This window comes from Hirundo rustica, chromosome 1 (genome assembly GCF_015227805.2).
Source record: "Hirundo rustica isolate bHirRus1 chromosome 1, bHirRus1.pri.v3, whole genome shotgun sequence".
Lineage (NCBI taxonomy): Eukaryota > Metazoa > Chordata > Aves > Passeriformes > Hirundinidae > Hirundo > Hirundo rustica.
In genome coordinates, this window is record NC_053450.1 from 37,137,332 (window position 1) to 37,150,303 (window position 12,972).

The 12,972-nt window shown below is 39.3% G+C and overlaps 2 protein-coding genes across 9 annotated transcripts in view; one reads left to right on the plus strand and one right to left on the minus strand.

Annotated features, from left to right (window-relative positions):
* ASPH (aspartate beta-hydroxylase) overlaps positions 1-7,287 on the plus strand; it is a 118,623-nt gene extending 111,336 nt beyond the window's left edge. For all 8 annotated transcript variants that reach the window (XM_040066306.1, XM_040066268.1, XM_040066278.1 and 5 more), the window contains one exon: positions 3,016-7,287. In XM_040066306.1, coding sequence (XP_039922240.1) covers positions 3,016-3,166 — 151 coding nt within the window. In that variant the 3' untranslated portion in view covers positions 3,167-7,287. The remainder of the gene's footprint in view (positions 1-3,015) is intronic.
* Positions 7,288-7,614: 327 nt separating this feature from the next.
* Positions 7,615-12,972, minus strand: part of CLVS1 (clavesin 1) — a 98,802-nt gene continuing 93,444 nt past the window's right edge. The window contains exon 6 of the mRNA XM_040066436.2: positions 7,615-8,534. Coding sequence (XP_039922370.1) covers positions 8,447-8,534 — 88 coding nt within the window. The 3' untranslated portion in view covers positions 7,615-8,446. The remainder of the gene's footprint in view (positions 8,535-12,972) is intronic.

Sequence of the window (12,972 nt, forward strand, 5' to 3'; positions counted from 1 at the left end):
CACCCACAGGGATTATAAATGTTCCATCCCTGGAAACATTCAAGATCAGGCTGGACAGGGCTTTGAGCGACCTGATTGAAGCTGTCCCTGCTCACTGCAGGTTTTGCCTTTAAAGATTCTTTCAACACAAACTATTATGATTCTGTGTCTCTTGTTCTGTATAGCATTGGTCATTTTAGGTCACTTGGCCATTTCATAAGTCCCAGCTCTGCAAAGTGTAGGGTATAATGCACAAAAATGGTAGGTAAATAATACCTAGTTATCATAATCCAACATCGCTGTCAAGGAAGGTAACCTGATGTTGAAATGAAGGTGAATGTACAGCCATTATGCAGAAGCCAGTCTGAGATCTCACCTTTAACAGGTGACACTAGAGCTGATATGGAAAATTATCTGGAAACTACCCCAAAGTGGCTCAGCACCAGATCAGAACAATATGGTCCCTGTGTTACCACTGAGAAGTGTTTCTCACACCATCAGGCTTCTTGAAAATATTTATTTGCATGCTAATAGTGGGGTTTGTAGCCTTTTCAAAAGGGGCTAATAGTCCTGTCAGCTTTATGACTTTTTCTTTGTTGTGCAAAACAGCCAATCCCATTATGATGCAAATGATAGATCCTGGGTTTTAACCTCTGAAGCTACTTCATCTGGGTGCCTGGGTTTTTATTGTCCTTAACTGAGTTGCACTTTCAGGCTATTTAGAGCAGTTCTTTTCAGGCTTGATTTAATTAAAAAAAAAAAAAAAAAATCACCAAACAAAAAAAACACCCTCAAAAAAACCCCAAACCAAACGAAAACCCAGCTACTCTCTCCAACAAGAAAAACAAGACTAGATCTCAATTGCTCCAGACAAAGCAAAATCAAATTCTCCAACTATCCCCAAGCACCCCCACCAAACACCCCTGGAGCCGGCTCCCAAAAAAACCCTACCCAAATCCACCCAAAATCACTTCCCCCACCCTCCCCCAAGATACTAAAAAAAAAAAAAACTCAAAAATAAACCAACCCCAAAAAAACCCAAACCAATTATACAACCCAAAGTTGGCTTGAATTCTTTTACTACACTATAGCATTGCAAATTATTTACTCCCATGGACTTTAATAAAAACCAGTGTAACTTTAGTGCGGTACCAGTAACTCAGGGTCTGTGTGATATACAACATTTTGTTACCAAATAACTGATGTGGTAGCAAAAACCCCCACATGATCATATCTGAAACCTGCAGAAATCTGTTTATCTGGGCCTTTAAGGCATGTGCAAGTCAGTGTGATTTTTTTTTTAACTATATTATGCTTTCTGATTTGTCTACTCTTGTTTAAATTATGTTTAGCTGATTATTTCAATTGATCCTATTTCAATTTCTCTTCAGAACATTACAGAACAACCCCATACATTTTGGTGGTTAGTTTCTCCTTTTCTTGAATTAAAAGTATGGAGATAAATTGGAAGTATGAACCTAGTTTTTACCCTGTTTTTGAAAAAAGAAAATTGTTTTCTCTATAAATGAATACAGCTGAATGAGCTTAAGCAATGCATTTCCATCTTTGGCTGGAAAACGCCTTTGTTTCTTTGCCACTGTTACTGTTCGTAGTGCTTACTTCCCTCTGAAGGCATCCATCCTCTTGGATTACTTCAGCTCCTGAGGGATCCTGTTAAAATAATTGAGTATGTGTTCATGGTACAGTGGCTTTAGGAAGGAATGTTTCTGTGACCATTGTTACCTTGACTGTTACTCATCCAGTCTCATCTGGAGGTGTATAATCAGGTGTTAAACTTCTTTTCAAAATTAGGAATCCAGGTCTCAGCAGGCTGGAGAAGCTGCCAGCTGAAACCTGATGAAGTTCAACAAAGGCAAAGCAAAGACCTGCAGCTGATAACAGATAAACACCTTGTAGCTGTAGTGACTGGGTGATGACTGCCTAGAAAACAGCTTTGCAGAAAAGGACTTTAAGGACCCTAAGGGGCCAAGTTGAACATGACTTTTGTATTGATGAAGCCAAGCTGTGTACTGGACTGTTTTAGTAAATTTGTAGGAAGCAGTTTGAGCAGTACAATTTTTTCCTCTCTCTTCTGCATTCAAGACACTGCTTCTGGAGTACTGGGTCCAGTTTGGGACACTTTAGTACAAAAAAAGTCATTGATAAACTAGAGGGACTCCAGTGGAAGGTGAGTAAGATGATCAAGAGGAGAAACGTAACAAACTGGTTTGGAGTCTGGAAACCTGAAGGCTAAAGAGTGGCCTAGTTACAGTCTTAACTACTAAAGGGTGACTGTGAGGAAGACAGAGCCGGACTCTTTTCTGAGAGGTGCAGTTGTAGAATGAGAGGTAATGAACACAAGTGACAGTGAAGGGACTTACACCTAGGTAAAAGGGAGTTTTCACAGTAAATGGTAGAGTGACTATGGTTGCAGATATCTCAAGTTCTTCAGTAGCGGATTTTTAATATTTCATCTAACCTCAAAGTTGGATCTAACTTTGCAGTGAGTCTTTCTATGAACAGAGGCTTGGACCACATGACCTTCCAAAGGCATTGTTCTGATTTTTAGAAAAAGCAGATCGATTTAAAATAATTTCTTTTTGAATGTATGACCATGTTACTCAGCCATTCCCCCAGTTATGTACATCACTAATATATCTGATTATAAATGAAGAAAAGTGGATTATCACACCAGTATTATACCCACTCCCTGCTTAATGGACTCAAGTCATTAAAAGTATAATAAATAACGTATAAATGTCTGAATGTGTTTGTGAGCATAACTGTGCAGAATGAAGGGGAAGGATCCAACCATAATATGCAGGTCTATTAGACTTATCTTTCTGTTGTTTATTTAAAGCTCCCATACTCCAGTCTCTCTGGATTAGGAAGTAAAATCTTGACTATGCAATCTGTATTGTTTAAATCTTTCTCGTATGTCAAAGAGCATCTTCAGAGCTGACCTCCTCCATGTAGCTTACCTCCTCCATGGCACTTCAGATACTACACTAAAGTATGGTTTTTTTTGTTTTACAGAGACTGGGAAGAAGGGAAAGTTCTTATTTTTGATGACTCTTTCGAGCACGAAGTATGGCAGGATGCTGAAAGTTACCGCCTGATATTCATTGTGGATGTGTGGCACCCAGAGTTAACAGCTCAGCAGAGACGTACCCTTCCTGCCATTTAGGGGGTTTCTTCTGGTGTGTGGAGCAGAGGAGTATGAACTCCTTTGGAGTGTGAGAATAGGATTAATCTATCCAGTATACAAAATATACAAGCATTTTAAGGGTAAGAAAAGATAAGGATGACGTTCTACAATCAGAGTGGACTCGGTTAAAAAAAAAAAAAAAAAAAAAAAGCCATGTTTTGTTTCATACTGATAGAGCACTGATGTGTATTGTTTTTCTGGCTGCAAGTCTGAAAACACAACTCTTGTCAGCCAAAAACCGATAGATCTGGATTTTCAAACTGAGGAATGTGCAGATGTTTTTGCCATGCCTGTATTTTCTTTACAAAACCGGTCAGTCAGTCACCTGCTCAACTATGTTCAGGCACAAGATTTATGATTTTACATCTAGGGAATACTTCCTGGCCTTCTGTCTGGGAAGCAGCATGTAAGATATTTGCAAACATATGCACACAATAGACTTTGAAAATCAGTATGCAGGTGTAATGTTAGCTGCTTTAGGCATAGAACATGTCCCTATGTTATCACTGTAGAGAATGTGAATGGATTATGTGTGTTTTGTACTTTTTCTACCTGAGTAACTGTATTTTTCTAGCTTAATTATGAACAAATCTTCTTTAATTAACCACTATTTTTTAAAAAAGGTGATATAGATATACAAGTGCATCTCTAGGTATCAGCAGAAGGAAAACACTGTATATGAACAAATTTAATTTTTGCCAAGTGTGGCCTCCTTTTGCCTTCCTGGAAATGTAAACCAAAACTTGCATAATAGCTGCCTAGTGAAGCTTCTGTTCTTCTAAAACAGAATAGTTCTCTTACTTAGCAGGTGACCTTCAGTTTGATAATGTGATTTTGGAAAATGCTGAGCAAAAATGACATTTTTAGGCTCAGATCTTAAAGTACTTGACAGTTTTTAGGATTATATGGTAAGCTGCTGTTTCTCCTATCATTACAAAAGCTTCTGGTGTGATACCCTTTTTCTGCCCAGCAAGAGTCTGGGGCCCCCCTCCTTCCAGAGGTTCCTCCTTGGCTCCCCTTGGGTGGTCATTCAGCAGAAACAAAAAAATATATGAAGAATTTCTTGTGCTTTGGGCAGAAGGACGAGGTCCAACTTGGCTTCCTGCCAGAATGTAGAGCCGACAAAGAGCTTCAGGTTATTAACTCACATTAACTTCCGCTGCCAGCATCCTACAGAGTGCTAGAATGATCCTCTAATTCACCTAATGGTGTTTTCCTTGTCTTGAAATGTGTGATGTAATGCTGAAGTAGTCTGATCCCAGTACTGTTTACAAGATGAATTTTCCATACAGAATTTACTACATGGTAAAAAGGCCTATTTTCAAGGAAGGAAACTAGTTAGAAGTTTAAGCAGTCGGCAGATCTTTTGGGTCTGTACTGTTTAATGGGAGATGGAGTGTGCAGGACCCTCCACTTTTGACTTGTCATAACACTGACAGGAGAGAGAGAGAGCAGAGATTGCACTGCTGATGTTTATGGCTGGCTGTCATCTCACCCACAGCACCAGCTGGGTGTGGACAGGGGTGCCAGGATGCTCTGGGCATCATTCCTGAGGGCTGTGAGTGACAAACACTAAGCAAGGAGACACTGAGGTTACTTAGTCTCTGCAGCTTTGACTTCGTTGTTCAAAAGATGTGGAACAGTTTTTATTTGTGTGGTACCCAGTGGTTTATTACTGCAGAGTCTAACATCATGGCATTGGAGTATCACGATCTGAATGTCACATTTGCTGAAGCAAACTGCAGATAAGAGCTTTGCATTCCCATAAACTGAATGCTTTTCAGATTTTTGTATTTTACTAGATAATTAAATTTTGTAATGCCATATAACACATGGTGACTGCACCATAAATTAGTGTAACCAGTTTCTGGAAGTGTGCACTTTAATTTCCTTTTTTGAATATTAAACTGATAAACCCTGTCTTATCAAGAGCCACTTTTAGACAGCTAAGATAATTAGGTTTTAACATGTTGTCCATATCAAAAATAATCATGAAACTATACACAATGTACAAGAAAGTAATAGTTCTCAGTTAACAATAATGAAAAACTGTAAAGATTTATAAGTTTCACACTTTGGAAAATATAAAAATACTTTTGTAAATCATCTGGAGAATCATGCAAAACTGGAAATAAGGTACTTCTTATTGTGGGCTGGGTAAAAGAGTAAAAATGTTTTTTAACTATCCTATCAAGTTATCAAGTCAGAGCCTATATTTTGTAGCTTTTCAAAGTGATCAAGCAGTACAAATTATAAGGTAATTCTCTAAAATAAAGACTGTGCGTGTAAAGAAAAATCAAGAACTTTTTAACAAAAATTGATGGTTTAGGAATATTTTTGTTAATGTTGCATTTTAGTTTCCATAGCTAAGAGTAAATGCTAAAGAAATTGTTAAAGTTTTGGAGCTTTATTTATGAAAATCCATACCGTCCTTCAGATTACCTCATTGTTCCTTTGAAGGCTCATAGTTTATTTTGTCTACTTGCAATTGGCAAATAGATAAAATTGGCAAATAGATAAAAGTAATCTCCCCAAGATGTGTGTGTGCCAGAGTAGCACTGTTTATTAGATTGCGTAGTGATACATTGGCCATTTAAAAATCTTAAGTGCCTCAAATAAGACAAGGTGTTCCTGCAGCACTGAAGTGAATCTATTCTATGCCCACCTGTCAGGGAGCTGAGAGTGGATAATTTTGTTAGGTACAGTTACTGGATTTGCTCTATACATGGGGAGGATACATAGAGCAGACTGCAGAAATTATGCGGTGAATTGCTGGCATATTGTTTTAGGTCGTCCTGTTTCTCAAGTCATATTCTGTCTTGAAAAAGCTTTTCAACATTGGAAATGCCAAGGGAAGAAGTGAATGGAAGTGGTTTTTCGTTTTTCCAATGGAAATTCATTGCAATTTGCCTTTTGTTTTGTTTTGTTTTGTTAGATTTATTTACAGAAGGAAATGGCAGACAAGGGCAATATAGTTTGTAACACAGCTATAAGCATGTACTCATCACGATGTTAGGAGGTGGGTTCCACCCTGCCTGTTACCTTGCTTTCACAGAAACTGTGTAAGAGCCTATGGTTAAACGCGGGCTTCGTACAGTTATATACAAGGCATCGTATGTATTTATTCATAACACAATTAAAGAAAGTAAATAATTTGTCCTTTGCAAGGTTTGATCCTTGAGATTTCAGTGGTATTTGCACTTCTTGGGCAGGACAAGACCCACTTTAATGAACTGTGATTGTAATAGATCATCACAAAGGTTCAGTGGTAGTGGGGGTAAGTGTATTAACAGAGAAAAATCACAAACCAAAGTATTTCTTCATCAATGCTGCAGTATAATAGCAAATGTCTGTCTTTTTTTTTGTCTCTTTGGGTTTTTACTTTCTGCTTTAAGCATGTCTCTTTGACAAATCCAAATGCCTTTTAGTATCTGTGAGCCCAGGGAAGAGAAAGGAGCTGCTACCAGGACTTGACATCCTTCTTTCCTATAATAGGTGGTGATGATGTCAGGTGGGGGGAATGGAAGAAACCCCAAAGATAAATGGGCTCAGTCTTATTTTTCTGATGTACCTGCAAGCTTCTGTTTCTTTTTCTGACTCCTGTGTTGCCTTGCTGGGACCATCCACTGCCTTAAAGACTGGCTCTCTACCGTGGAGGCCAGGCTTTGTGTCAATGACATGTTGCTGCAGTAAGAGGTTAGTCTGAGTGAGGTTATTCTGTACAAGACCTAGTGGGTAAATTGCAGGTATGTTGATAGGATCTGGCAGGATGTCCTTTCTGCCCTGTGCAGGCATAAAATCATGTAGATAAAGGCAGTATTTTGTTAGTCCATGTGTTAGGGCTGGCCATGTCCACTTGAACTGTATCATTGTTTCAGCCTAACACTTGAGAATTCAGTGGGTGTTCCAGTGCACATTAAAAACCCTTGTGCCTATTTTCATCTCATTTTGTATGTATGGTTTACACTGCTACCCTTGATATATTGTTGCCAACTGCTTGTTCTAGTAAATTGTCAATGTATGGCAATTTAATTGAAGATTTAAAGTGTACAGTGATTGTAACTGTTTTAGGAAATAAAGTCACTGCACATGCAATTTGATAATGATTGTTCTTTTATTTCTTTAATCCGGTTTCCATTTCAATGAAGGGATGGTACTCTCTTTGCAGCTAGAGCAAACAGAGATATAACAAACTGATCTTTGGCATTTCAGATCTTCTATTCTTCAACATTTCCTTCTAGCAGAAACTTGTACTGAATAATTAATTCTAAGTTTTCCTTTTTCATTTTAACCGTGGCCCACATCTGCAATCAGCATACCTTTCTGGCTACACCTTTCTGTGACTGCAGGAGGGGAGGGGGTAAATGGCTCTGCAAAGCTTTCATTTGCTGTTGTGACCTAAATAAAACAATACGTATTGAATCATTAATCACTGCTGGGTTTGTCCAGTGTGTCTCCCTTGAAACCACCCCCTTCACACATGCACACACATGCACACGCACATGTCTTATAGGCTCCTGTGTTACTTGTGGAAATTTTAATCATTATTAAAATCAAATAATTGCATTTCAAATTATGGGTGTCTGCTGGTCACACAGCTCATTCCACTTAGCTAATAGTTTTAGAAGGGTTTCAAAAGTTAAGAACAATTTTTGATAGATACTGAAATGTGACCCCCATACAAGTTGCATGGGTGAGGCAGTCACAAAGTGTTATGTTGAATGGCATTATGCTGGCGTCGGGGTTCTTTTCTAAATGCAAAATCCTTCTGTGAAACTCAAGTACTCTATAGATGCTGATGATTCTGCCCTCTAACCCGGATTACACTTGCTGATTACAGTGTGAAGTTTAAATTTGAGATGCTTTTCTTTAAAACTCTTACAACCTTCACTGCTATAAAATGAACATCCCTGATGGAGTCTTCAGGAGCACTATTAAGACACCCTGGTTCCTTTAAACAGAGAATGCAGTCCCACCATTTCCAATACTTTAATGTCACAAGTCAAAGAGGAAAAAAAAAAAAAAAAAATCCAATTCTTTGTGTATGGACAGACTCTGTGTCAGTAGAAGTTTCTTGGTTCTTCAGCGCGGGCCGCACGGACAGATGGCTGGTGACAGCTGTTACTTGGTCAGGAAACACGAAGGACTTGTTATCAAGCGAAACGCGTGTGCACGTGCGTGTGTCTGTGTGTGGTGTGCTCTGTGGGGTTCTGGTGAGGTGGAGGGCTCCTCATGGATCTCCGCTGGGCACATGAGAGCTCAGTCCAGAGCCAGCAGCGGCTGGGTGTTCTCACTTTCCCCCTGGTCTTCGTGTTTCAGCGTGCCGGCTTCCACCACAGACTGGGACCTGAATGCAGAAAAACACACATGCTAGCAAAGACTGCTGCAGAAGCACTCACCTCCCTGGGGTCCCCGTGCTTCTTTTTATCATCTTTGCTTTAGTCCATTTTCATGTTCATGGCTTTTTAATACTTTTCTGTGGAAAGTATAAGGAATTAGGGAAACACTCCTTTAAATACAAGCAGGGAAGGGAGTCATTGAAGATCTCAAATGCTTTCAAAATATTTAGTGCCCACCTACTATTCCTAGTGCTGAATGTGCTCAGCAACTTAAAGACCTGGGCTTGCAATACCCTGAGTTTTCTTGGTGCTCAATGTCTTCCCAGGCAAAGGTAGATGTACAGCTGCTCACTGGAAGGCAAAGTCATTTGCACAGGCGCTTACAGGAGTGAGTCACAGCTTGTGCTTGCAAATCTTGAGAAATACAAGTAAATCATATTTCCTGATATAGGGTTGTACAGGGCAGTGCTTTCATGAGGTACCCAAGACCAATGAAGAAGACAGAGTTAATTTGACAATGATGGAGCTTCTGGTGTGCCCAGTCCTGCAGTTTGTCTCCCTGTCTACACCCTCGAAGGATAACATTTTTCAGGGTTAGTGCATTTTAAATTCATTCCTGTCTTCAAGGTGGGAAGCATAGTTTATCCTTTGTTATTAATGAACTAAAAGAAAATCCCAACAGGAAAAAAAATGGATAAACGCTAGAGAAAGAGGAGCATTGTGACAGAAGCTGAATGGGCTCAAAACTGTGAGAAAATTCAAGACTATTTCATTTTCTGAGGTCTGTGTGCTGTAAAGTTGGCTTGCCGAGCTATGGAAGGAGGATCTGATGAGTTTATTGTTACAGAGATTTGCTATCCTCCATTTTCTCTGTTTTGGGCTAGGAGTTGCCTCCCAGTTTGGAGCAGACAGTGAGCTTCTGAATGAATCTGGAACTTTTTAGAAAAGGAACTTTCTCATAACAGGGGGTAGAGTCATCTGTACCCAGCATTCACATAGTGCATAGTATTGTTATAAAGAGCCAGTTTTCTCAGGGATAGCTTTTAGAATTAGGAGTAGCTCTCATTCCATACATGATACATTTGTAGTTCCCAATTGTTCATTTATACTTTAGCTACTTTGTGAGATTAGATGTCACCTCTCTTTTGATAAGAATCATTAATAAATTGCATCATTTGGTACTACAGGACTGAATACTGTGACTATGAATAGCTTATATAATAATTATTCTTATGCCTGGAGCTTTCATTAAAGCATAATAAAAAAAATTCATTTAAAAAAAAATCTCCAAAGAAAGATAGCAAAAATTGGATGCTCAGTGGAAAGATTTTATGACACAATTGTCAAAGAAATTATGTTTACCCAAATGTTTTCACTGCGTATTTTTTTACAGATATGTGACATGAATAGTGATTTATGATTGCATTTTAATATAGAAAAGCAACTGATTTGGGAGATTATATTAAATGGCAATTTACATATTTCTAATATGAGGCAGCAAAAAATAATGATATGGCTTTCAAACTGTTGTGGAATTGAAATTGCAACATCATCAGGTTTTTTTATTTTTGACTTATTAAATAGTACCTGATTAATACTCGTCACCAGTGAATTGTTTGTCTGACCCACTGCCCTTCAATGGATATAAGCTGTGTATCCTTTGCAGCATTTCCCAACACACAGCTGAAAGTTTCTGCTCTAAGTCAACTGAAAAATCTGAAAACTTTTCCTTTTGTGATCACTGCTGCTCATCTCCATTCTCGTCTCATTACACACTCAAAAATTCTTCCATTCTGTAACAGTGTCTTGGAGTATGTAACCTAAAAATGTGTATTCTATTTCATCTGTTGAAAGCTGGTTTTTGGAAGATGTGTTATCCTTCTAACTCCAGGGAGGAGGGGGGCGGATGCCTTCTGATAATGGCCCAGCCATTAAAACCAGGTGGGGCAGTGTTTCTTATCTCTTTCACCACCCCTCCATTTTCCAGGGGGACGTCTTCTGATAATGGGCCATTAGGGCCCACCAATGACATGACACATTCCATCATCCCATTGTGAGATGCTCCACCCAGTGGGGAGGAGCCAGCTGTTCCCAGCTAGATAAAAACTGGGACTGAAGGGCACAAAGGATCCCGTTTTTCCACTGGATTCCTGGAGGAAGACTGGACCCATCTCACCTCCACTGGGTTTTCTAGAGGACCATCTCTACTCTACAGAACCACATCTGTTACTCCAGGAGGACTTATTTGGACTGCTTCCAACACCCTGACCACCAGGGTGCCAGGTCATATCCCTGACTCTATCAGGGCTTTTTCCAGGATTTTAATTTGCTTTCTTGTTTTGTTTTTTATTTTGTTTTGTTTTTCTACTACATTTGTATTTTCTTTTTTATATATTCCTAATAAAGAACTGTTACTCCTATTTCCCGTATCTTTGCCTGAAAGCCTCTCATTGCAAAATTATAATCATTTGGAGGGAAGGGGGTTTGCATTCTCCATTCCAAGGGAGGTTCTAGCTTTCCTTGTCAGACAACTGTCTTTCAAAACCAAGACAAGAGGCACTGCGGTGACATCAGATAACTCTGAGGATTCTCAGATGAATCCCTTTAGGCCCCATAGATTAGCAGGAATCCAGCCAGAGAGGCAGATCCTGCACAAGTTCAGGGTTAGCTGGGAGGTGGTCATTCTCACAGTCATGGTCCTTCACCTCTGGGCCTTGAGTTCCCCTGTATTTTTGGGGTGTAGAAATTAACATAAGGCAAATACTATTTGGAAGAAGCACCCTATCTGTTGGTTTCACCTGGATTTTTTGTGTACCTAGCACACATTTAGTTCAAGGAAAGCAGTGACATTCTAGGTATGTGCAAGTTTACACACTGTTTAGGGGGGTTTGTATGTTGGCTCTAGCACTGAGCCTTGGACTAAGTCTAGTTGTTATTTTAAAATTAATGCTACCTGTTTTAGCTGCATTAACATCTTATTCAGAGGACTTCACAACCACATTTCAATTTTTTAAGACAATCTGCTCACGGTTTTTGAAAAGGTGTGTGTATCTAATTGCACCTTAACCTACAGAAAAATAAATTGCAGTAAGACACCAAAGTATCTTTGCCCTGACTAGTCTTTGTAAATTGCAACCATCTTTGCATCCAAAGCACCCTCTTGCACAGCAATTAAACCATTTTGATTGAAAATGGTAAATGGGTAGTACAAAACTTCCCTTGTTTGGCAAGCAGGGTTTAAGCTTTGGCCTTTCAATGCAGTGGATACTGTTCTGGTGGTTTCCCATGGCCAGCAGAAGTTGTTCATGGCACCAGACAAAAGCATTTCTGTCTTGCTGTCATTTCATATCAGTATGTTCAAATACCTGATGGGGTGGAGTAGTAGAACACTAAGGAATCCTCTCAGTCATACTCAGTGACAGAAGAGGCAACAGACATAGATGGAAACACAGGAACTTCCATTTTTTCTTTACTGGGCAATGTTTAAACACTGAAACAAATTGCTCAGAGAGGTTGCAGGGTCTTCGTGCTTAGAGATATTAAAAAATCCAGATGGACAAAATCCTGGACAACCTGCTCTAGCTGACCCAGCACTGAGCAGGGGATTGGGTAGATCACCAGAGGTTTTTCCTCAACATTTTTGTGATTCTGTGCCCACAGAAATATCAACTTTTTTGAACCATCCCAATTCATCTTTCTCTATCCTGACAGGGCAACTATTTTCTTTACAAGTCAATTATGCCTTTGGTGTGTCAGCCTTCACATGGTGGATGACATTCAGCTGCTAAATATAGATATCTATGGCCATTTAAGGCACTGTGCAGTATCCAAAATAACTGATTAGATAACTAAAGGTTATGGCTCTCAGTTTTATAAAACACTCTTAGAGGACTCATGTCCTTCTGGAGTAACAGATGGAGGCCAGGAGGCCATCATACTGCCTAAAACCATTTAATTATACTTTGCAGGATGAATGGAGCTACTTTGTAATGTTCAAGAAATGTCCGAGTCATTTTGACCTGAGCTAGATATGAACTAATCATCTAAGCAGGAAAAAGAAATTGCATTGGCCTTCTTCTGTCAATACATTTTAGTTACTTGTGTTTTGATTCATCTCATCATCAGACATCTGTGGTCAGTCTGTGCTATAAATGGCAGAGAAATAAACATTCTCAGGGTGCTATTCATCTGACTTGTCCTAACATATGGTATAAATATATGATTCATGGGTTACCTAGATTCAAGTCCCTGCTCTGATGACTTCTCATCTGTTAAAACCAGGGAGAACAGTTTTCATGACTTATGAGGCAACGTTTCCTCTATGTCATAGCCACAACTGCCTCACACCTTCCATATTAACCTTCACTCTATTACCTTCAGTACTCGCCAGACACATGACACTTGTCCTGTGTGTTCTGCAACTCTGGAATTATAAATGAGTATATT